Raw genomic sequence first — 26,037 nt, 5'->3', positions numbered from 1 at the left:
ATTCCCCGATACCTCTGCGGTGGACCAGGGGCCGGCGGTCCGCTCCTACCCCCTCCAGCCCGTGCCCCGCCCCGGCAGGGCCGGTCCCCGGGGGGCACCACCGCCCCAGCGGCGGCCGCCGCCACCCGAGGGCAGCCGCCGCAGCCCGCCGCGGGCGGAGCTGCGCAGGCGCAGACATTCCCTACGCACGCGCGCTGCGCCACCTGCGCCGCCTTACGGGCGCGCGCGCCAGCCGGCGGAGGCCGGAAGCCCCCTCGAACGCGGAAGCGCGTGCGCGCCGGTTGTGTCCAGTAAGGAGGCGCGGGCTCGCGCTAGAGCGGCGGGAATGGACGGGACGGGAGGGGCCGGAGGGGTGGCGGAGGCGCTGCCCGCTCCCTCAGGGCTCGGCGGGCCGCCTCGCTCCCGCTGTCGTGCTCCGGGGGGCCGGGAGCCGGTGTTAGTGCGTGGGGCGGATGTACCGCGCCTCCCCTCCGTCGCTTCCCCGGGGTGCGGGCGCCGGTTGGGGGCGGAGGGGAAGGGGGTCGCCTGGAACGGGACGGGAACGAGCTGAGCGGAGGCGCGATGCCCGCTGGCGGGTGAGGGCAGCTCGGCTGGGTTAGCAGGGAGGCCCGAGCGCGAGTCCCTCTGCAACAGCTTACCCTCGTGTCTCTCTCTGAGGCGGCTGGGAACAGAGGGTGGATGAATGAGGAAATTTGGGAAATAAATACGTCTTCTGACAAGGGGTAGGGGAACAGTAGGTTTATAGAACGGGTATTACTTCAACAAATGAAATTTTTAATTTAGTGTTCGCATTTTTGAGGAAGGAAAGGTTGCTGCAGAGCTGCGTACTGACATCTCTTTTAAAACCACAAGTTATATTAAGGGTTGTGCATCTGTGACTGAGTTCTGTAAGTTTCCCTTTGGCAAGGAGTGGGTGGTTTGTATCGGTGCTATTTATCTGAATCTTCATAGTAGGCAGCATGTAAGGATAGTGTGTTTTTTGAGCTGTGATTTTCACCTTATGTTTATACGTGGCATCTCGCTCGAGAGACCCTCTAGTGTTGCCCATCCAGAGGCAGAAGGTAAACAGTTTAAGCTGAGACTGACCAAACCAGCTTTATCATCTCCTGAAAAGTCTTACTTGTTCAACGTTGTTACCCATGGGATAGCAAAAATTAGAGATCCATGCTTTAGAATCTAATAAAAGCATGGCTTTTGTTTCAGGAAGTATGGAATAATTACTAAAGAGGGAAAAGAAGTAGGAAGGAGTATTTTAGAAACCACTTCTGAGAGGAGAGAAAGGAGAAACCCCAGAAAATGACAGTTACTCCAAACGTAGGGAACGGCAGAAGGGAATGAGAGTAACAGAGATGGGGGAGTCTGTCTGCAGGTGAGACTGCCATTACATAGGAATTAAGAAGGTATTATTAATTAACACTTGTTCTAACTGGAGATAGAAAGGAAGGGCAGATGTGAGTATTTTATAGAAGGAAAAGGCCAGACTTGTGACACTTGATTTTGGAAGGCATATAGGACTCTGGTCTTATTGGACCCAAGTTTAGGAAGCATGAGAGTTCACTTACGGTAAAATGATCTACAGAGTCTACCTCAGTATCTTTTATTTAGATAAATGTGCCTATCCTGTGGTTTAGGCACAGGTGTAGCATTGAAAGCATGCAAATATCAGTGTTCATGTTTCTACCTATAGATGGTGATCTACTGCTGCCATAGATTTATATTGTTAAAGTAACTTGTTTTTTTCCCTTGATGGTGGTGTTGGGTCGTACCTTTCTGTGAATAGTAAATAAATATGGATTTAGTTTGAGCAGAATAACCTAAACATGTCTTGGATGTTGCTTGTCTGTTACTAAAACAGCAGTTCAGTATTGCTGCTGTGTGGGATTTTTTTTCATTGCCTTTTTTTTGGCAGTGGCAAGTATATTAAACTCACTTAAATCGGATGATGCCTCTTCTGCGAGGAAAGTCTTTGGCAGTTGTACCCAGGCTCATCCACTCTTCTGTAATGTATCTCTTGCTGACTGTGGAGGGAACGGTGCTACTGCTGCTGATTTGGCGGAAGTGCAGCCTTTGGATTTACTGCTGTCTCTCACTGTCAAGAATGGAGTACTTTCTTCTGCAGTTTTTTTCTAACTCTAAAATATTTTTGATTCTCTGGGTCAAAGTTTGCATATTCTATAGTTAGTGGTTTTTGCATAGGTCAACATCATCACTTTCCTGTTTCTTGATTTCTGAGTTTGATGAATGTGGCCTTGAATTTGACAGATACAGCAATGTTTCTTATTGTTACTGGATCCTTAGTGTGGTCAAGCAAGCTTGGTGGGAGATCAGTCCTCCTGCCTTTTTGGGTAGAAGAATGGAGAAGGATCTCTTGAGCCTGGTAGGTTTCATCTGGTGTATCCTGTAGGGAGAGGTAGCTGATGGATAGTGTGCTTATGCTTGGGAAGGGAGAGGTAGAATGTGAAGCCCCTTTTTGAATATTGGTGAGACTGAAGTAAGATTCAGATCAAGGATTTTTCATCGTTAATTCCAGATGTTTGCATTCCTAGGTTGGCAGTATGCATTTAATTTTTTGATTATGTAGTGGCTCATGACTGTATTCCTGTGGAATTAGTTAGAACACATGATACAGAGTTTATGATGGGCTCTGTGCTTTTATAATGGCTGTAGGAGAATAGACAATACCTGGTCCAGCATAAGACCTGGCAGTACATGGTTAACTTTTAAATTATTTTAAAATGTGTTTAAACCAACAGAGAAGCCTATACTAGGTCTGCATTTTGCATAATTTGGCTGGGGTGTTCTTAATTGAGAAAATCAGTGGCATTAACTTAATACTGGGACATTTACTCACTTCTTAAAACCGTATGCTTGTTAACAATAATTTTTTTTTTCCTAGTGACTTACTAATCTAGGAAGACTTCTTTGGAGAGGTTTTTCTTGTTCGGTGGCAAATATTAGTTTGTGAGCTACTTAACATAACATGGTTGGCATGAGTATTTTGACTACCACTACAGTCTTTTCTGCTGGTCTCTTGTAGAATCTTCTCTTGTCATTTACAGGTAAAACATGCTACTTGTTGGTGTAACAAATTGTGTGGAGCTTATTAAGGTGATACTTAAGTGTGTATGTGCAGCGCAGTGTTGATCTGGTATCTGAATTCTTTTAAGTGGTTTGAAATCTTTTACCCTTCTTCTTGCTGCTGTTTTTATGCATTTTGTCAGATGCCTTTTCAGCTTCTAGCTCAGAAGTGGGAGAAGTTGCTTCTGGGCAGCATTTGGCCTCGTGGTTAGAAATTCTCCAGTACTGAAAACCCCTCGTGATTGCAGGGTGCTTCCAGACGCAAGATAGTAACAGAATGCTTCTGGATGGGGAGAAAACCGGGACTATCAGTAGTGCCAGTAAATGCCTAAGGAACAAAACCATGGACGGTATTGTAGCAATGTTTATGGTGTTTTTTCAGGTACCTTTTGGCTTGTTACAAAGATCAGCTATGGAGAAGTGGAGCTTAATGACAATTACTGTTTTACTAGCACTTACTGTACGCTGGACTGTATCGCTTGGTTCTTATTCAGGTAACACATGTTCATGGTCTGTAAAACAACCACGTGAAGGTGAATTATGGAGCTTGTGATAAATGAAAATAAACTTGCATGTAAAAACATAAATAGGAAGCAATGTGTTATTTCAAGTATTGTCGTATTTTAGTGCCTCTCTATTTCCTTAAGGTTCGTATAATACCTTGTTCTTATTTTTCTGAAGTATGCAATGATTAACATCACAGCCGCTTGGAACAAAATGCTGAAAAAAACCCCCACAACTTTTTTTTTGGGGGGGGATGGGACGGGACACAACGGTCAGTAATGTTTTAGGAGGAGCCAGAGAACAGCTGGCCGTTCACCCCTATGCCTTTGTTGTTTCAGTAGCTGCAGAATATAATTGCAGTCCAATTGTACATTTGTTTAATCTTGTCCTTTAATTTCTGTAACAGATATAGCCTTAATTTATATTTAGGTAAAACTGTACTGGTGATAATGAAGACGGTGTAAAGGTGACGTGGAGTGAGTGATTACACTGCCTTGTAGCTATACTTAAGATAGTTTACAGCATGAACTAGAGCTATATTCTTTTAACAGATGAGTTTTTCTCCTCCCCATCTCATAATGCTTGCAAAGAACTAGCAAGTTTTTTTCCAAACCTCTCAATGCCATTCCTACACTTAACATAAGCTTGCACAAAGCTTGCTATCTGGAATTAAAAAAAAAAAACAAAACAAACCATTACTTTCAGTCCCCATCAGCTAAAAGAATCATAAGCTCAGTCACATTCAACTCTGGTTTTCTGTTAAGGCAATTGGGAGCCTCATCCCCTGAGTAGTTGGAGCTGTTCAGTAGTATTCTAGTGATTTTAAACTGGTAGTTCCTGGGTTTCATTTACTTGAAGGAATTTGCTTGAAGATAAGTTGCATGCATACCTTCTTGCACAGTTGTTTTACTTTGAGTTTGCTTTCTGAAAATGCCATTATGAGAGGTCTGTTCTGTAGGTAACTGAGGCTCTCTTCTACCCATCAATATGCAGAAAAACAAACACCATGTCTTTTGCCACACAATACTAAATTTCTGTTGCGCTGCAAGTATTTACAATTACATTGCTAACTAGATTTTTTTAAGTTGATTTAATTTCAAACCAATCAAGATTCTGCAGGAGAGTCTTAAAATAATGCCTGAACTGAAATAACAATTTTTTAATCATGCTTCATACAGAATGATCATATAACTTACTTTGGAATAGGAAAAGCTGAGTCTGATCCAATCCAGCAAATAATTAAAGCATGTGCTTAACTTTGAGCACTGGCTGGCTGAAAAAAAAAAAAGACAAACCTGGATGTTAGAAAGAGCTGTCAAATGTATAAGTACACCAGAATTTTTTTCTTTTTGATTTCTTTCAGATGTAACAAACCTTTAATGACAGGAGCAAGGAAAAAAAAAATTGGGCAGGGTAATGTTTAAACTGATGTGGTCCTGTTGTTTTGTTTTCACTGCTGCTCAATGCGATAAAATTGAGCAAAGGATTAGAAGTAGTCATCGTTCTCTGAAGCAGACTCTGGTAGAAATGCTGATTCGGCATGCTCTGAAACCACGTGTGGCATGGATGGCCAGAAGCAAGGAGGTTAATTCTGCCCTCATTTACTGCATAGTCTTGGATTGCTGTATCATTTCCATTCCATTGCTTGCCATCTAGCATGCTTTTGGATCTGCCTATGGAATTAGGGTCACGATGATGAGAAAGCAGGTAACTAATACCCAGTTTTGAAAGGTTGCCATTTACAATGACCTTAGATTAGTTGGTCTCAGAGAATTATTGAGGAAAAATTTGGCTTCATAGATTAATGTGGTTTTTTTAATGCACTGCTAAACTCCTGCTAAATAAGTAGAAGCTAAATACCTGTGTTGAAAGGCAGCTTCAGACCGTTAAAAATGTCTGTTTCCAGGTAACAATAAAACTGAATAAGACCACTCTAAATTTAAAGGATTTGTGACCCTTTTAAAATAAAATACCCCATTTTTATTAATTCTGAATTCTGTTTGGCTGTATACTTGATGCTTGCTGTAGATGGAAGCTAAATATGCATTCTCTAACTGATGTGTGATCAGTCTCCGTATTTGGCTTTTAGTAATCGAATCTTTGGATTAAGGTCTTTTTTGATCATTCTGAAGCCAATTCATTTCTTTTCCTCCTTTTTTTTTTTTTTTTGACAGGAGGAGAAGCTGAAATAAAATATGTGTGTGTTTATATATGTGTGTATATACACACAAACACACACCAAACACATACATATACACACGCTCTAAAATTTGGATAACACCTATTTTTGTATTTCAGTAATCCTATGACAGGTTCTTTGTTCCACTAGATTTATAGCTACAGAATAGACACTGATAAAACTCCCCTCCTCCAGTGACCTCACTTATTTGGGAAACTTTTAGTTGAATGTGTCATATAGTGGAGATAATCTACTCTCTCTACTACCCAGGAATAAATTAGCGGAGATAATCTGTTCTTTCCACTACCCAGGAATAAATAGTACATATCTGAGCTTGTGTGACTCCCACAAACATAGATCATGTGAAAAAAATATAGATGGCTTTCCTATATCTTAAAGAAACTCTTAAATCTCTGTCTGGCTAGTGTCAATATTTTACTGGAAGTACTATTGGTCCAGTTTTTGTTCTCAATAAGCACAGGTTAATAGAAGTAAATAAACTCTGTGATAAAGATGCTTAACATACTACTATTATCAAAGTTAGGCTTACGTTGAGGGAATTTTTTATGAGTAGACATCTGAAATATTTGCATTGATGAAGCTTTTTTCCATGGGAAAAAAAAAATCTTCGTTTCCTGAGAGACTTATGTATGCATGTGTGAAAAGTGTCCTTTAACATAATTCACTTTGCAGAACTGCTACATAACAATCACTCAGTTGAAAAACGTGTGTGAGAGAATTCCTGTGTACCAAAATGGAGCTGTTACTATTTAGAAAGCTTTGTAGATTGTAAGAAAAAATTATTCTAAACCCATTCTGTGTACTGAATGGCCTGATTTAGTAAATGACTCATCTTAACTCTTTGTTAAGAATCATGGGGAAAGGGACAGATGCAGTATTTTTGCTAGTGTTGCAAAGCAGGCAACAGAGGAAAGGGAGAGGAACTGGGGAACTTGCAGCAGGACCTAGTTCTAAGTAAATTTAAAAATAAGGCTGGTTGTTACTTTTAATAGCAAGGTACCACAACACGGCTGAAACACAAGTGAGAACATTGTCAATTATTATATACTAAGGAAGTGTAGTAGTTCACACAAAATCAGTATAAGATGTCCGTTATGTACTTTTTCTTATTTCAGAGAAAATGCCACATTTTTCATCTTCACTTGGAAATGATTTTTTTTTTGTCAGATGAGAAAGCAGTTCTTCACAGTGGAATATCTTGATAAATGCTTATCGCAGAAATATCCAGAAAGCCAAAAGAATGCATAACTTTTTTTTTTTCCTCTTCCCTGTTAGACTGCATAGCAGATGAGGTCTTTATTTTGTTCTCAAGTATCATAGAGGAATGGAGAATAAAATTAATAATATATTAATATGCAAATACATATCTGGAGGAAAAGCAATCTGCATAAACCGAATAAATTCCTAAATACTCTGTCATCTCTTCTTAGGTGCAGGAAAACCACCTATGTATGGAGACTATGAAGCTCAGAGACACTGGCAAGAAGTTACTTACAATTTACCCATCAGGCAGTGGTACGTAGTGCTATTGTAGTTCAGGTTACAAAGGGGTAAATGTAATGAAACTTTAATATACCTTTAAGTTTAAGACCTCTGCAACATCTACTGTTCTCTGACCTGTTCTAAAAAACCTTTTGTAGTAATATAATATCACCCTGTTCTTAGACTGAGGTACCATTTTCTTTACAAAAAAGAAAAAAAGCTCAAGTTTGGAACTTTGACTTGCTAGCTATGAGCTTGTATAACAAAATATTCTGACTGGTAGGTGTCTCTGTTGTGAAGCTCCAGCTTTGTTCTGAATTGACTGGAAAGATCAAGAAGCAATTTTTTAGAAGGTTTATATAAGAGATCATAGAGAAGCTTGTTCTCCTGGTTTAGAAAAAAAAATCAGTTCAGCTTCCTGAGTTCCAGTTCTCTAATGCACAAAAACTTTCATGACACTGACAAACCAAACCGAACTCTGCTCTAAGCTAAAAGGCAGGGGCATGCCAGTAAATGCAGAGACTTGAATTCTTGTGCTGCAGGCACTGGTTGTTTTTTACACCTGTGAGTTCATTGTTCACACCAATGTTCTTAATATAGATTTTAAAATGTGGATGCCTGGAATCTAGATGTAAGGATAGTGAACTTAATTTGTACAGATCACTTAAAACAGTAGGAAAATTATTCTAAATATTTTATTTATTTTTACGTTACTCCTAATATTCTTTAGAGCTTGCATGGAATGGTAAAAATTATTTAGTCCATATATATGCTACAACACAAATTGGAATACATTGGAACTCCAGGTCATCTTCCAACAGGGTTAGTGGCATTCTGTTTGGTGTAATTTTTTCCTCAGCTATCTGTTGGGGAACAGACCGATATGACAGAATAGAATATTAATTCAATTGTATTTCTGTAAATGTAAGTGGGGCCAATTCTGAAAGTACGGCACTCTGTGGAACTCTGCAGATGATTCTATATTGTGACTTCAGATCATCTCGTTGTATCTATATTATCATTTCTCTTCTATATTTTTCTGGGATATCCAACCCCTCATTGTGCCAGAGTTGGGCTAATGGAAAAGCTGACATAATAATAGAGTTGGCAGCTTTGATCCACTCTGCTACGCGGAACTATATGTACTTAAAATTAAGAGTTACAGCAGTCATTATTTCTAGGCATACCCGGGGGCCAGATGAAATTATATTGCAGGCTGGGTTTAGCCTATGGGCTGCCAGTTGGGCATCTCAGTCTTGTTGTATTTGCTCTTTGTTTTATTTATAACAGAAGTTTTTTGGATTGGGTCTGCTTTGGGAATTGAATCTCTAATACAGCAAAGTTATATTCAGTCTTGGGCGTTTGGAAAAGAACATCTCGGCTGACATGCAAGGGATTACATTCTAGAATACTAAGCTGTCTTTCCCCTCCTGTGTTATAGAAATATGCAGTGTGAACAGATGTTATACTCTGGTATGTAAAAACAGTGTTCAAATTTGAAGTTGAGATTCTAATGACTTCTAGTGCTGTTATTTGTTTAGTATTTAGAAAAGCTGTCTATGCAGCAAGCATGTGTTGTTCTGTAAATTTGTCTAGGTAAATATAGAGAGCAGCTCTCTCGTGAGGACATAGTCCTATAAGATCTCTCGATCTTTATTGTAGTTCAACCTCAGTCGGCAACTGAGCACCACACAGCCGCTCGCTCACTCTCCCCCCACCCCCAGTGGGATGGGGGAGAGAATCGGAAGAGTAAAAGTGAGAAAACTCATGAATTGAGATAAAACAGTTTAATAATTGAAATAAAATAAAATAGTAATAATAATAACAACAATAATAATAGAAGAATATACAAGGCAAGTGATGCACAATGCAATTGCTCACCACCTGCCGACCGATGCCCAGCCAGTCCCTGAGCAGCGGCCCCCCCAGCCAGCTTTCCCCCAGTTTATGTACTGAGCATGATGTCATGGATGGGTATGAAATATCCCTTTGGCCAGTTTGGGTCAGCTGTCCTGGCTGTGTCCCCTCCCAGCTTCTCGCTGGCAGGGCATGAGAAGCTGGAAAGTCCTTGACTAGTGTAAGCACTACTTAACAATAACTAAAACATCGGTGTGTTATCGACATTATTCTCGTACTAAATCTAAAACACAGCACTGTACCAGCTACTAGGAAGAAAATTAACTGTATCCCAGCCGAAACCAGGACAATCTTTTCACAGACTTAATTGTCATGTTTACTGTTAAACAGGCATGTATAGGTAATGCAGCTGCATGTTCCATGCTTATTTTCTTTGATCCACAGCAAAGAGTTATTTAAAAAAAAAAAAAAATGCTGCAGTAAACAACAGTGTGGTTTGTACTTAGTTTCCTTGTGTGAGATTTCTCTGAGCCAGAGGCCAGAATTTAAATGTTTCTTTTTTCCTATTATTCTTTAGAGCCTTGATATTATTTATTAAAGGCTACTTTAAGAACATCCTTTCTTATGATACTGCTAATTAAAACTGTGAAGACTTTGTTGCTAAATATTACTGGGTATAGGGATTGTTTTTCTGTTGAAACTATGAATTTATGGAAGGTAAAATTAAAAAAAAAATCAACCCAAAACTGGAAAGTTTACTACGAAGTTGCAGACTATTACAATCTGCATGAAGAATCTGAACTGCCTTAGCATGAGCAGTCTTGAATCATAGGATAGGAAGCAGAGATGCAACTCAGAAATATGATTTATCATCAGTTCATAAGATACTTCAGGCAGCTGATAAGGAATTCAAGAAATATCATTTATTATAACGTCAAAAATTCGCTGCATTTGAAGAGAGAAACTGGAAAAGCCAAGAGCTTGCCCCTTGGCAGTTAGAGTAGACTAGTCAGTTTGTTTCACTGCAAGATATAAAGGGTCTGATGCCTTATTTTTGTAACTTCTGTTTTCCTTGGATAAAACCTTCTGTTTCTCATTTGGAAGAGGTGATTTAATTTTAACTGCTGCCAGCCTTCCATAGAAATACCAACACAACGTAATTACAAATGGGAAAATCCTTTTTCTTTCTCTCACATGGTCTGCCTGAGTTTTGAGGTAGAACTAGGTAAAGTGGTTGTGGCTGACATATCTGATTGAGGTTCATGACCTTGTGTTGGTTATGCAGGAGGTGTTACTCTGATACCTTGGTGTTGCCTTCTAAAGAACTTGTTAGCCCCCTGACTCCTACATTCGTGCTGACAGAATTGCCTAGGTGCACCTGCTGTGGCATAGTTTTTTTCCAGACCTATGCTGCTTTTTGTTTGTCTGTGTAATATCTTTATGACACCCTTTTCCACTGCTGTTCGGTTGGTTTCCAGCAGTATAACTTCAACTGATGGTTTTTCAGAATTTTCATCTGTTGAGTAGAAGCAGTTCACAACTTTGCTACATTACAGTCTAAAAGAGTAGCAGATAAAGTTTGACTATTCAGAAGTCATTGTCACATACTAAATGTGCTGTCCAAGTCCAGAAAAAAAAGGTATCTAGGATTAATATAAGGAAAAATCACTAGCGAATTCCATTTCTTTTGAAATTTCCTTTTAACTGCATTGGTTTTATTTCCTTTTTGGCAAATTGACTGCTGTCTTCTGGAATAATTGACATGCATGAAAAATGTAGGTTTGGTTTGTAGATGGAGGTGAAGACCTGCAAAGCCTACCACATAAACAAATCTAGAGCTACAGTAGAGGTGTACAGCTATTTTTGTGCAGGCTTTGTCTTAGTCTCTGGATTTTTGTCAAACTCTGTTCACATCAAGGATTTTCCCTCTCCAGGTAAGTAAGCTTTAGCACCTTTTTTTAATCTGTTTTGCAAACCCAAGTGAGGGTACTGTGAATCACTTTTGCTTTTGTTTTGTTGCTTGAGATTATTTTTTGTGTGAAGTAAAATAAAGCAGATATAGAAGTTGCTAACTTCTATATTGGATTTTGAATAAGTTGATAAAATATTTGGTTTACTATTCAGCCTTTTCCTTGGGCTGAAACAAAGCTGGAAATGTAGATCCTTCTTAAATTTTTTTTTTTTAGGTACTTCAATACAAGTGATAACAACCTACTATACTGGGGCCTTGATTATCCACCTCTTACTGCCTATCACAGTTTTGTGTGTGCTTACATGTAAGTTCATTATTTTAAATACTTACTTCCGTGGACAATACAAAACATCAAATTCGCCTCTCTCTCCTTTTTTTTTTCCTTTTTTTTTTTTTTCTTCTCAGGAGAGAAACTAGTAGCTAAAAGCTACCAATCTGGGCAGCTGATGAAATGGAAAATGTTGTTTGCTCCTTTAAAGCTAGGGAAATAGATTTTATGTGTATCCCTTTTGCTTAAAACGAATAGTGCTATTTTTCTGTCTTAAAATTATTGCAAGGAGGACTGAAGGGTTACGTTCTTTTTGCCAGGTCTGTAAATTTTAGCAGATTTAGATGTGACTTAGTATTTAGCTTTCCATATAAGCCACTGTTGGATCAGTGATGCACAGAGAAAAGTGCTGTAGGAATTGGGTGCATCGCATGGGAAAGCTCTTGTGTATGGAGAGCCCAAGTGACATTTGATGACTGGATATCATGTAAATAGAATTCTGTTATTGGAATACTTTTTCCACAAGGGCTTTACTGCTGCTGGAATGAGACTTATGGAATAAGAATGTAGGTTAAAGTGCACAAGCACAGTTATGTGGGGCATCTGTGTGAACTGTAAATGGTTTATATTTAATACTTAAGTATGAAAGGTATTTACAATTGTTTTTTTAAAAGTCAGTGGGACTAGACTGAAGGTGGTTATCTTGTCCTAATAAATATTGTATTCCATTTTCACTGTTTTCAAAGATTTATTTTTTTTTAATTGTGAAATAGCAGCTGAAGTCTATAGTATAAACTAGGAAAATCTTTCATTGATCACTATTGCTCTTTGAAATATTTCTTCTCATTCATCTTAATTCTTGGAATATGCTCCTGTGCATGTCATCTTTATTGCTGAAAGGAGTGTAAAGGGAAATGAGAGCTGTCTACATTTTGATGTGTCTGTACTTTGTTTTACAGTGCAAAGTTAATAAATCCTGATTGGATTGCTCTGCACACATCTCGGGGGTATGAGAGTCAGCCTCATAAGTTATTTATGCGTACAACAGGTAGGAAAATTATATTTCCTTAGGATGATCATACAGATTTGTCTTGCTTACTAATTTAGCATGTTTAATATCATGCAGCTTCTCTGTCTTCACCAGTTTATTCTCAGTTCTTTGACTTGGGTGGCTTTGCAGGTCCACTTATGAACCTGACTCCTGTGTTCTTTTCTCTTCTGCCATCATTTGTGAAGCTGATAAATATAAAATATGCAAACAAGTTTTCAACCCAATTGATTCAGTAAAAACTCTAAAACAAAGCTACTTTTTTGTAGCATAGACCCATTTTTTAATTTTGCAAATAGTATTGTTGTTTTCCCTTCCATTCTGATAAATAGGCTTTTCATTTTCAGCTTAGCTCGGTTTTTACTGTAAAATTATTTTGCGTGTATACTGGCATTCACTGACTTAACAGCCTCTTGACGTCTCGGAGATCTTTATTATGAGCTGTATACTTTATCTGAAAGGGAGACATACTTGATATTTTTAAAGATGTCACTTTTCTTTCAAACGGTCACCACTTGCTAGGGATAAACTTCTGTTAACAAAAAAGTAAAAACGTATTTTACCACTTCTATCCTAAATTTCATTTTCTGCAGTCACTTTTCTGACCATTTGATTATTTTGAACTGCCTCTACAAAGAAAAGGATAAAACAAGTGCAGAAAGAAATTTGTAGATAACAATTCAGTAGCTGTATCAGTAGGACAGCAAACAATGTAGTCAGTGAGCTCTTGTTCTCTAAGCAACTGCAGATGCCATATCATCCTGTTACTGTTTTCTTTCATTTTAAATCTGTCTTTTGCTTTGTGTAACACTAGACTTCCACAAAATGCTTTCTGATTGCAACAGCAGAATTTGTTGTTCATCAATAGCTTTTCTGTACTTCACAAACCTCTCAGTCTGGTCTCTAGTAATTGATTGAAAAAAAAAAAAATCACTAGAATTTAATTAGCCTTGAAATGGTTTTTATTAATTTTGAAATCAACTCACTTGACAAACCACTGATGGATCTAGAACTGATAAACACTTTTTAACAATAGCCATTAGAAAAATGCATTGAAATAATTCAGAATGGTCAATGTCAGCTGTTGGTATTACACCTTTATTTTAAGTGTCAGTGTATTTGTTTTGCTAACACCTTGGGTATATTTGTTTAATTGTGGCTTAAGCCTGCAAAACAATTAATCACCGAATAACTGATATCTTTAAACATTTTCTTCCAAAGCCTGTGACTAAAAAGAGGCAAAGTATACTTTCCCTCTTGGAATAATTGCATGTTTTCTGAAACCTGTTTATAGAAATAATCTGAGATTTTTCTCAGGCTTTTAAGGCAACACTCAAGAAGAATTCACCTGGTGGTTTAAGCACAAGCAGGAGTTGACGTAATTCTAGGCAGGTGAACCTGTTGGTTCTGTTTTCTTGTCGACCCTCTTACATATATTTGCTGTAGGCAGATGATCAAAGCCAAATAACTAGTTTTAGTCTATTTATCCACGTCACTAGTAATTCACACAGATATGTTGGAGATTGCTGTAATCTAGAGCTTCTTAATTGTGTCTCCAGACTGTCTGTTTCACCAAAGAACTTGACTGGATCTAGTTGTAGTTGATTTCTTTTGAGAATTAAGAATGCCTTCTCTCATTTCGGCATGTGAGGAACTAGAGTGTGCTCCCTTATTGACTGAGGCTGTGCCAGAAGCCAAAACAGCTGAACACATGGAAGCAGCAGCTTTTGGACATCAGAAATGATAGTGTTAGAAACATTAACAAGATCAAATTCTGTAGACCTATTTCTTTTTGTCCTTTGAAGTGGAACTACCCAGTTTATTCTAATGAAGAACTTTCTGATATTTTAATGTTTATTTGCCTGTATCTTTTCCTTGTCTTTCCCAAAACAATTGGAAAAAAAACCAGCTTTGGTGTAACTGCCAAACGTGAGCTATCTTTAAAACAATGAAACATACTGTAACGCAATGTAAGACAATAGAAAAGCATATTCAGCTGAAACTGTAGTCACGTGACTTTGAACTTCAGTTGAATTGAATGACTAAAGTGAACTCTTCAGTGAGGATACAGATGCAAACCCCACATTCAAAAGGTAGACAACTAGTCTCACTCCAACATTGTGTAGTTATTATAATCTGAGTTTTTTTACACTAAATACAACCAAGATGTGGACCATTAAGAAGCAGAGTCAAAGATTCACAATCCAGATGAAAATACACAACTTGAATAGCATTACGATGAGGTATGTGGGAGGACTCTAATGTAAAGTTAATCTTTATTTTTCAGTGTTTGTTGCTGATCTGCTGGTTTATATTCCTGCAGTTATTTTATATTGTTTTTCCTTGAAAGAAACATCTACTAAAAAGAAGGTAAGTATCTGGTGTGTGTGTGTAAATTAAAAAACAAAGAAAACATACTGTTAAAACAGGGTAGAAATGTAACAGTATGAGAGTTAATTAAAATATAGAACATGGCGATGGCTTCAATTGATGTAAAACTGATGACAATCAGTGTATCTCGTATTGAAGGCTTTTCAGTTAAAAAGAAAAAAAAAAGCCATTAACTTACCTTACAGCAATTATTTTAGTGCTTTCAATAACAATAACAAGATGCTCTGAAGTTTAGTAGCCATGAACTCCTGAATTATATTTCTTTCTGAATTTATTACTTGGGTAGTAAAACCAAGATTTGTGCTGTGACATGGGGGAATCTAGGAACTGCTTTGTCTTGCACATTCCTTGTGGTAGAACCAATACATTTTGGAATAATAAGTCTTCTGATTTTTGGAGTGGTTCCAACATTTAAGATGGGTGTGGGTGATCTTTGAGCTGGTTGGCAAAGGGCAGGCTGGTCTCCATTCAATATTTCTTATTTATGGAAAATCTTTATCCTTTTTTATTCCTCAAAATATTACTGATCGAAGATTACTTGTACAGAAGATTCCTACATATAGAATGCACCATGGAGGGGCAAATTTTTGTACTGGAGAAGTAGTATTAAGTTTCTCTGTCTAATGTCTAACTTGGAACTAATTATTTTCCCCTCTCCTTTTTTGATCCTTCTTTCCAGGTTTCCAGTGCTCTCTGTATACTGCTTTATCCAGGCCTCATTCTTGTTGACCATGGACACTTCCAGTATCCTTGTTCTGCCGTGAAATGAATTTCCATTTACAAAGTAACACTGTTCTTTAGTACTTGTCTTTAGCTGGGAAGAGGGTTGCCTTTGTATATGAAGTCTTCTGAGGGGCTTCTGCCCCTCGGTAAAGAAAACTGTAAGTCTGAAATATATTGGAGATAAATAGTTGATATTAGGACAAATCAATCCAAACTTGAATAGCATTCTTTCCATGCCTCAAGCTCGTATTTCTGTCAATCACTTTATTGCAGAAAAAGTCAATGGTACTATGACAGTGAAAAGAATGATGGCTTGTGCTCCTGTGATTTGTGTTTGGAAAGAGAATCACCTTAGATCTTCTTGAGGTGGCAGAGGAGTGTGTCAAGTGTAGTTGTATAAAATGTTCAGTTCTATAAAATGTGCCATTCTGTCTTGCCTTTACAATTACTTGAGACTGGATTCACTTCACTTAATGCCTAACCATTTAAAAGCTAAGCATCTAATGAGTTAGGCCATCAGAGCTAACTAGTCAATATTGGTGGCAGACACCTTCACAGGTGGGTCTTTTTTAATAAGGTTTCTGTTTTTATAATTGTTTTGCACATCAACAAGCCAATGCTGGTAGTTGACTACTCCAGGCTGTGCTGCTCAGTGCTGTCGAGCCAGAGGGACACAATCCTGCAGTTGTAATAAATGTAGATATTTAAATATTCCAAGGAGATATTGAATCTCAGCATCTACTACTAAATCAAGTTGTGACAATCAAATAGTTTAGTAATTTGTGGTTTTCTTCCAAGAGAGTGCATGGTGAACTTGGAAGATGATATATCTTAGAAAGCAGATTTTGAAGAGAAAAAATTCATAATGCTGTTGGATATTTGAGTTATGTTTCAGGAATTCTGAAATTCTATTTTTGGCCTGACTCTTTAAAGATGTAAATCATCTGGAGACATCACTTATAAGAATGGGGATGGGAATGAGTGCAGCTCATCTTAGGTGAGAGAAGCTGGTGGTCAGAAGGTGGCACAGGGTTACAATTTTCTAGTATGTAAAAGATGTACAAAGAGGAGGGCAGTAATCTCTTCTGTGTGTCTTATGTTGGATAGGGCAAGAAGTAACGGCCCTAAGTTACCACAGGGAATATTTGGGTTTTTTAAAATACATGGAAAAATCTTTTGAACCATAGTTACAGTGAAATGCTGGAATAGATTGTGGATGTTGTGGAATCTGCAGCATCAAGATCTTTAAGAAAAGGTTCAGCAAACCTCATGTCAGGAATGACACAGGTGCAGCAGACACTGTGTTGAAGCAGACGTGTTCTGCATAGTCTCCTGTGGTCTCTTCCAGCCCTGTGACTCTTCCATGAATAACTTCACTATCTGTGACCAGCTCCCGAGAAGTCAATAGATTTACTTAACCTTAACTGCTGCTGCACGTCTCTGCAAGATCGCAGCCTTTTGGTATAATAATTTGTTGATGAGATTTCAAATATACATGGTGATTTTGAGTGGGAAATTTTAGTGGGCTGAAAACAACATAGACAATCTGAATGTGTTATCATAGCTATTTATCTTGACAAAGAGAAAACAAAATATTGTGAGATTTCTGACAATACAAGTATCTCTTACTTGGTTTCTCTCATTGTGTAAAAATAACAGTAAAAGACAAAGCTAATCTTTTGTTGCAATTTAATAGTAGGTATAGCTTAGTCTCTTCAAACTCTGCTGAGCTTGGGAGCCTGTTCTCAAAGTCATAAGGAAGTAACGTTGCTTTTAGTAACTGTTATTCATTGTTCGTACAGTATTAGCAGCTAAGGGAACTGGTCATGGATGAGGGTGCATTGCGAGTATAATATAATCACAAAAGCCTCAGGAGTCCTTGAACTAAATAATATATAATTTAAATACTGATGTATTTGAATATTCTGCACGTCTTTTGGGAGCTGGGAGGAGAGACTCTTGAAAGCTTTATCCTTAATCATGTAAATACCAAGAAAAAAAATACTTACCCTGATGCGTTGTACCAAGTAGTGTCACTGTCACCAAAAGCTTGGTTGACTGAGTATACATTACATGTATAATTAACACACACACACACTCCCCCCCCCCATTTTTGCCTGTGCAAGCTTTGCATCAAGCCTTGGAAATATAAAAATTACACTTTGTATAGAAGTAAAATTATTTCTTTCTGTGAACAACATAGTCACAACTGGCAATGTGTTTTTAAAACTAACTTGGAAAAACTTATTTTGCATGCTATTTTACACTTGTCCCTCAGGGCATTCATTACTGACTTCCAGTACTAAGATGTGTATCTTGTCCTTGACATAAAAAACCATATACAACTCAGTGAGCCTTGGCTTTGCCTTGTGGGGTGTACTTTATTTGTCTTATGACTGGGACCTTTTGGGGTCAGTGGCATTTTGCTTGGCCTTAAATTATAAGCAAATGGAACTCTACCATTCTCTGCCTTTTTTTTGCTATTTACTTGGAAAGTGCTTCAAGAAGGGACTGAAAGGAAAGGGGTAAGTGACTTCAGACGGTTTTATCTTTCTCAAGAGTACGCCCAGGCAGCCTGTCATTGAGAATCTGAGTGTTCTTATTTGCATGTGGTCATTTCTGCATTAATTTCTAGTGGAAGGTACTTACCTTGTTGTAATGTATTCCCCTCATGCAAAATAAACAATTCTTGTTGAGATCTACATTAAGCATGAACAAATAGCAAAATCTGTTAAGGTATCCTTACTTAGCACTCTTCATTCTGTAAGCTAAATTAAATATGGGCTGCAGTGGGCAACCAGATTAGATTGACAGCAGTAGCTCTGTGGTTCTCATGGAGTTGTTCTCAGTAATCTGGGGATGATGAACTTTCTGTGGTAGTGGTAGCTCTTTTTGTTTAGATTTGTTACCTTCAGCTCTGTATCTCTCTTAAAAAAAGGTTTATGCTATAAACTAAGAACTGACTTTTGTTACCAGTAGCTGGTTTTATCTTTTCTGATGTAAGCTTTTCTCTTGATTGCAGATTAGTATTGTTAACTAAAATAGCAGGGACAGTGGTGGTTTGCTTTGCTGTCTGCTGGCTCCCGTTCTGTACCGACATGGAACAAATCATGCAAGTACTCAGAAGACTCTTTCCCATTGACCGAGGCTTGTTTGAGGCATGCATGTTTTCTTCTCCCCCACCCCGCTGTAAATGTGCCGTATTCTTAGATCCCTTGAGAAACCTTCATCGTGACCTTTAGGGATTTCATGTGGGAGACACACCACAGAACTAGTAATTTGAGATGGCTTCTTCAGCAGTCGTTTCTTGCCAGTTATTTAATCCAGTATTTAACCCCAGCTCAGCTGGCATCTTCCAGGATATTATAAGAGTAGACAACACTTATCCCATCATCAAACCCATACTTCAATCCATACATTTTTCCATTGAAATAGATTCCGTAGTAATTGACAGTGTCAGAAGATGTAACCTTAAAAGTTAACAGCTTCAGTCTCTGTTTTTGGTTCTGCTCAGCTTTTTTCAAGAAGGTTAATTATTTTAAAAAAATTTTAAAAATAGTGTTTTGGGTGCAGCCTAGAACTTCCTTTTTGACCCACCTTGTATTTTCAGTGCAAGTTTCCACAATATTTTCCAAAAGTTTTAGGCCAGTTTGGCTTTTACTTTTCCTCAGGCTATTGACGTTTGCATGCTGCAAGGTGCTGAGTACCGCAGCCTTAATCCAGCAAAGCAATTACTAATTTACCTAATGCTAAAGCCACAGGAGTCTCGCTGATAAAAGAAAGGGTACTCATTTCCCAAGTAGCAGTGAGTTGTTGTTTTGCTTAATTAGGGCATGACTCTTAATATGACACTTTTAAAAGCAAATTCTCAACTTCAAGTTTAACCAATAAAATGAAGCTTTGAACTTCCAGGTTTTGATGTCACAGAGATTTAAGCAAATGCTCACATAGTTTGATTCATCTTAAATTTTCTTTTAATTTTCTTTAGATATGAATAATATCACAACTGGCACTTTTTTCTTCAAAAGTTAATGCTGATGTACCAAAGGCAGCATTTTATTTGGGCAGCGGTATGGAAGTGTTCTCAGTGTATTCCCTGCTAGTTTGTTAAAGAACAACAGCAACAAAAAAACCCAAACAACAACAACAGCAACACCCCAAAACGTACCACCCCACCCCCAAACATAACTCCCACAAAAGACACACCCCACACACCCCCAATGACCTATTCCTTGGGAATTATCTGGAATTTATAAATAGTTTTGGTCACCACACTTTTATCCAGTATGAAGTTTAAAAATGCAATCTGTAAATGACAATAACCAAGGAGTCCGAAAGAGCATGAGGATTTTAGTCTAATATTAGCCCAAATGTTTTCTGAGTTGATCAGGGGAGTGACTTGCTGGATGCTAATCTAGATAAAATGAGGAATTGTCCACGTAAGCAATGCACAGTAAATTTATACTGGGGTGCGTGTAACAGGTTCTTTGGTTCCCATTTACAGAAGCAGTAACAAATGCTGATGGTTGTAAAATCGTATTGGTTATTAAGTAGGCGTCCTGTGTGTGTGCGCGGTGGTGCTGCCAAACCCTCTGTTCACTTGTAATCCTCAGCAGATTTGAAGTGCATATTCTGTATTGCTAGTGAGCATATGAGGAAGATGGCTCAGTTGTTGGTGCTAGTAGCTTTCTTGCTGTTATGTCTACACAGCTGTGATTCAAGCAGCTGTTTAGGGATGAGTTTCATGAGCATGATAGCTGTAGTTACAAATTTAATTTTGAAAGTGATCCTAGCACAACTGCTAATGTCTTTAGACTTCTTGATTTATTAGAGGTTAACTCTGTCATTGCTAGCAAGCAGTAAGCACAGCTAAATACATTCAGGTATGTAATGAAATGTGACAGTATACAGAATGTCTTCACATTTGAAAAAAGATTCATATATGCCAGTATTTAATCAGGGACAGATAGTTTCAGAGCCTTATTTTCACAAAACGCGTGATCTCATGAGTTAAGAAGTAGTGTCTTGTGCTGAAGAACTATTTCTTAGTTATTTTAGAACATGTTTTAATTGAGTCTCTTGAAACTTTCCATTTTTGAAGATCAGAATAATTTAAAGTATGTCTAAGAATATGATGTTTATCTGCAAGTGTCTTTTTGCACTATCATGGTAAAAACCCAACAATCCCCCACCTCCCAAGCCCCGTTGTTGTCACAAACATAAGTTTAAATGAATGTAATTATCACTAATTACCTTTTTTTTCCTTCCAGGATAAAGTAGCCAATATTTGGTGCAGTCTAAGTGTCCTTATAAAGATAAAGAATATAGTATCACCTCAAACTCAGCTAAAACTCAGGTAAGACACAGCTGAAGTGCTTTAGGTAGTTTTTTATTTGCATTATTTTTTGCAAAATGAGTAATTTTTGTCAAAGAATTATGAGAAGTGCTGTTTAAAATCATGAAAAAATGCTTTCTTTCCTATACTGTACTTTTCTCCCAAGTGATAAGGGTTTCCCCAAGTACTGTTAGGAAAACTTATGACTGAAAAATTTCCTGCTTGTTTATAGAGTGACTTAAGCTACTTGGTTGGTTAAAACGGAGTTAAAATCTGCATGCTTTCCTCTTCAAAGAATTACCTCTTTTAGTGCTCTTAAAGGTCAGAGTTCACAGTTCTGTGTTTTGAGTAACCGAACAATTCAAGTCTAGGTCTACAGGGTCTGAAATATTAATGGAAATGCTTTATTCCTTTTTTGAAAGCAGTTACGTCAGCGAAGACCGTTCAGTGCTCTTCTCTTGTGATTGAGTCTTCTTGAGTGATGTTGTACTTCTGAGTATTACAATTGAATTCCTAACTTACATAGTCTTCAAAAGCGATTATATGATATCATGGATGTAGTTACTCATGTAGTAAAACTGTTTTCCTTACGAAATTCTTTAGTTTTGCTGTAACATTCCTGAGCCTGCTTCCTACTTGTATAAAACTAACTGTCCAGCCTTCTCTCCGAGGATTTAAATTTGCTTTGGTAAGTGTATGTTTTTAATTGCTCCTTGTTTTATATCCAGCACTGGTGTGTGACCCACAGTTCTACTTACAGTTGCTGCAATGTGCAGAAGTGCGTGTACCATTAAATGCCGTTCTGTTTCTGCTGAAGAGATTGGTTAAAAAGCGTATTGCTGTCACATGTCTGGGGGGGTCTGACTGGTCTGTTAAATCCAGACTTTTCTTCCTTAGCCTCAATTGTCTTTCTTTAATGCTGTATTTTTATTATCTTCCTCCAAAGAGTCTTTAGAAGATTCCGTACACATTAAAGCCTCATAGAGTTGGAATTTCTCCTTTTTGTTTAGCTTCCAAAGTGCTAGTTTTTCTTACTGCATAGGCTGCAAAATTCAATAAAAACGTCCCGAGATGGACATTGTAAGCTTATTAGCAGTTTGAAAAGAAAATGATACTATTTTCCCAAATGTTTGCCTTTTCTTAGTCATATTATATCATTGAATTTAAGCACATTAACATGACTTACATGCAAAAATCAGTTTTCCTTGAAATCAAAATTATATGGAGCTGGTCCTAAGGTTTCAAGAGTTACAAGATAACTTCTGTTTTTAATTTTATGTGAGTACTGTTTGAGAGTTTATTGCAACATTGCCTAAAACTAACATTTATCCTTTCTAAGAATTGGTTTATATTTTGCAGTGTGTTTTTATTTGGTGGGGAAAAAAAGACAGTTTGTTTGCTTTGATATATTGGCTGTTCATGATCATGAGCAAAATTTTATGTCAAAAAGGTGGGTAGTTCTCACTGTGACTGAACTTTGCCGGTGCTTATATATGTGAATATTGTGTTTACTTGGTGGGGATACTCTTGTCAGTAAAGCTAAGCAAGAGTGAGGGCTCTTTACATGAAGTGCTTTCTGAATAATTCCGGGTCAACTTTCAAACAATGTATTTTTTAGTATGTATAGGTGGTTACAGAAGCAGCTCTGTGTACTTGTAAATCACACTGGAGTAAATGTAGCAGTTAATTAGAAAAATCAGATCATTTAGCTCATACATTCATGTAGAGCCTATGCCAGTAGAGAAACTAAAACAGTGCTTTGCATTGCAGTCACATATACTAATATTTCTCTGATTTCCTTTTCTAAGGTTAGTTGTGCATTGTCATTTTTCCTGTTCTCCTTTCAAGTACATGAAAAATCTATTCTTCTAGTGTCAATGTAAGTAAATTATTTTTCTGTGGATGTATTTTGATCTTCTTTTCCTCATCTTATTATTGCATGCTGCTTTCTCACTTACAAATATATCTGACTTTAAAAAATCTACACATTTGCTTTTCTGAATAACTTGTAAATGGAACTATACAAATGCAGCCATGCTGGTCCCTCCGGGCCAGTGTTCTGACTGCATTTCCTGGAGTATGACGTGGCACAGAGCATAGCTGTTCGTCCAGGGATAGACTGGCTGTGGGGTTGGTTAAGGCGATGCTGCCGTAGACAGCAGAGACTTGTACTTAGCTGCCCAGCAAGGCTGGAGCACAGTGGTAAGTTGAACCGGGCGATTGATACCTCACTAACAGCGTCGGTAAAGGGTCCTTCTCTCCCTTTGTCATTAAGGTATGTTTTTCCCATCCCCTGCCCCAAAGGAGGTGAGGGCTGTAGGGACAGTCAGCAGCTTTGCTCTTCTGCGTGGATGTCCTGCGTGTACCTGAAAGTAACGTTTGATAAAGGAAGATTTGGAGAGGCAGCCCTCTTAACACTTCTCCTTCATGCCTGACAGGAAGGCTAAACTGGTGGTTAGAGAACTCCTGTTATCTCTATAGGCAGCTGTCTAGAAGTTGCAGTACAGTTGCTCCTCGAAGCCAGCACAAAGCCTTGCACAGAACAGGCACTAACCTGGCTGGCTGTGCGTGCCAGTGGTACGCGCTGCAAGTGTTCTGCTGAGCGACTCTCCTGCTGCAGACCCCCACGCAGGGCAGAGTATTTGCATGTTGGGGTTCAGTGGGGCGTGTAGGGGGGAGCAGGGCGCCCCAGCAGAGGATGCAGCGCTTTGGGCGCTGCCTGTTCCTGGACTTCCTGAGCCCGTGCCGGCGGGGAGTAGAGCTCTGCCCTGCCCCCCAGAGGAGTGGGAGTGCAGCATCTGCGTGAAAGGTTGCGGACGAAGTGCTGTCACTTCAGCGTTTGCATATCTGGTTTTCCTCTTTTCATTCTAGACCAGTCTGCTTAATCATAAATGAAATCCCTTTCATGGCTACGTGGTTTTTACTTGTATCAACTTTCAGGTGAGTTGGACACTATTAACATTATTTTAAAACAGCGTTCTTCCCCAGTTCTGCTAAGTATAAATGTATTCTTTTTCCTCTTTTTTTACATTCTTTGAAATGTGACTCAGAATGTGCACTCACTTCTGCGGGCAATTCTGTTTTAACAGTATGTTGCCTCTTCTACTGAAAGACGGCCTGCTGCTGGCCTACGCTGTGACAATGCTGGCGTTCTTGTCAGCCTGTGTGGCTTCCTTTTCCATATTTGAGAAGACTTCAGCAGAGGACCTGCAGCTGAAACCATTCTCCCTTTCCCTGAAGGGACATGTTTCTTGGTTTAAGTCATTTCCAAAGATTGTCAGGAGTCTGGTAAGCAATTTTAATTCCTATAACTCTTAGTTGCAGCTCTTCATGGTACTGAAGTACTTGCATAAACCAGTTTTATGTCCGTAACTGTGTATAAAGCCCCAAACAGGGAAAGCCATGCTATCTCAGTGTAGAGGTGTGCTATAATTTTTTTTCTGCGATGTCATCTATGTATAGATTGAAGAATACAGAGCACCCAAGTAATGAAAGTAACAGCTTACTTGTTTGAGGTGTTAAATCACCATTAGCTAATATATTGTTCCTTATCTTACAGTTTCTTCTTTCCGTAACCCTGATGGGCATCCTGTCTCTAATGAGCGCTGCAGTGCATCCTCCACAGAGGTTACCGGATTTATTCCCTGTATCCGTGTCCATTATTTCTTGCTTACACTTTTTATTATTTTTGGTGTATTTTAATGTTGTTATACTCTGGGACTCAAAGAATAGTAGAAGTCAGAAGAAAATCAGTTAATCAACCCGTGAAGATCAAGGACTAAACTGTGAAAGGGCAGAGTATTTTCAGTCAACGGTGTCTGGCATTGCAGGTAAACCTGTTTGTGATGTAATACAATTCCTGTAACCTAATGAAAATCAGGAAACACATTATGCATATTTAAACACAAAATAATCAAAGACTGTTTTAAAGGAGAAGTATTTTGAAGAACACTTGGAAGTGTGATTTGGTCTGTCTTCTTCAGAAGCGTAATACTTTTCTTACCATTTGTAAACTTAAAATACCTAATAAAGGACCAAATTTTGAATTAATGCTAAAATACCCTGCCTGTATTAGCAAAACAGCAAACTGTTTTGTTGGCATTAAGTTTACACATTTCCCAGCATAAAAAGCATAAGCAAATGAAGTAGTGCAGGTTAAGTAGAAACTCTTGACTGGTAGCTCTTAAGTTGTCTTGCTGAATTGTTTTATGACACAAACTGTTGTGTCGTCAGTCACTGTCCTCCATTGCTGTTTCGTATAGCACACTGCAGTTCATCCAGGCCGTTGCACAAGGCTGTGTGTCGGTGTGAGGAACTCTCCGGATGCTGCGATCTAAGCAGAGCACTTGGTTCTTCAGCTAATGTTGTAGGGAAGAAAACTCAACTCAACCTTCCAGCAGTGTCATTGGCTGGAGATATATACGCTCAGCCACAAGATGGACCCAAGTTCTGTAGCGCATTCGGACGGCAGTTCTGTAGCAGCTTCAGTTCACCCACAGGCTTTTGGTTTTCTTAAACTATAGTATGTGTTATTTTCCACACTACCAATACTTTCAGAATGCTGAAGAATTGCGTAAGCCACAGAGACGCACCAGAGTTGGTGCTGGGCACAGAAGTAGAGGCTGTGAAGTTTGGAAAGGGGAAAGTTCTTGTGTATGCAGCGGGTTGGAGTAGATTTCCTTCGCTGTAGATCAGCAGCTATGGTTTGGTTTTAACACTAGTGTAGTCTTATGATTCTCAACAACTGTTTCTGACAGGACTGAAAAGCCAAAAAAGCTTGGTTCTACTGAAATAACAGCTGAAGTACTGCAGCGCAGTTTGAAAGCAGATACGAGGCTCTTCAAAAAAAAGGACAAAACCCCCACAATGAAAAACAGCCCTTATTGCATAGTAATTTGCAGATGTAAACTGAACTAAACTCTGCACTTTCTCCCTCTGCACAGTGCAGCCTCTGATGCCAATGGTTCAGAGAATACAAATTGTTGGAATAATTATATACATAACAAAGCATGTAGTAAGAAAATAAATCATAAAGCAGTTCATGGTAGTATAGTTTAATTAGGAGTCAGTCTATCCTTTTTCTTAGTTCTGCTCTGACACTATATATACACATATATATATATATTAAAAAAAAAAAAAAAGCAAACCCATCCTTGTTTAAAGGCTTCTCCCCTGACCT

General features: G+C 38.5%; 1 protein-coding gene across 1 annotated transcript; it reads left to right on the top strand.

The window, feature by feature from the left end:
* The first annotated feature begins 264 nt into the window (after positions 1-264).
* Positions 265-25,978, top strand: ALG6 (ALG6 alpha-1,3-glucosyltransferase). The gene is made up of 15 exons (XM_076340018.1): positions 265-290; positions 3,461-3,572; positions 7,213-7,297; positions 11,308-11,397; positions 12,321-12,409; positions 14,697-14,779; positions 15,480-15,544; positions 17,863-18,048; positions 18,546-18,681; positions 20,794-20,879; positions 21,462-21,546; positions 22,667-22,737; positions 23,730-23,798; positions 23,948-24,146; positions 24,418-25,978. The coding sequence occupies exons 2-15, from the start codon at positions 3,491-3,493 to the stop codon at positions 24,613-24,615; spliced, it is 1,524 nt and encodes a 507-aa protein (XP_076196133.1). The 5' UTR covers positions 265-290; positions 3,461-3,490; the 3' UTR covers positions 24,616-25,978.
* Positions 25,979-26,037: the final 59 nt, after the last annotated feature.

Source organism: Aptenodytes patagonicus, chromosome 5 (genome assembly GCF_965638725.1).
Source record: "Aptenodytes patagonicus chromosome 5, bAptPat1.pri.cur, whole genome shotgun sequence".
NCBI classification, from domain to species: domain Eukaryota; kingdom Metazoa; phylum Chordata; class Aves; order Sphenisciformes; family Spheniscidae; genus Aptenodytes; species Aptenodytes patagonicus.
The sequence above is the reverse complement of the archived record's forward strand: the minus strand, read 5'-3'. Positions and strand labels throughout refer to the sequence as shown.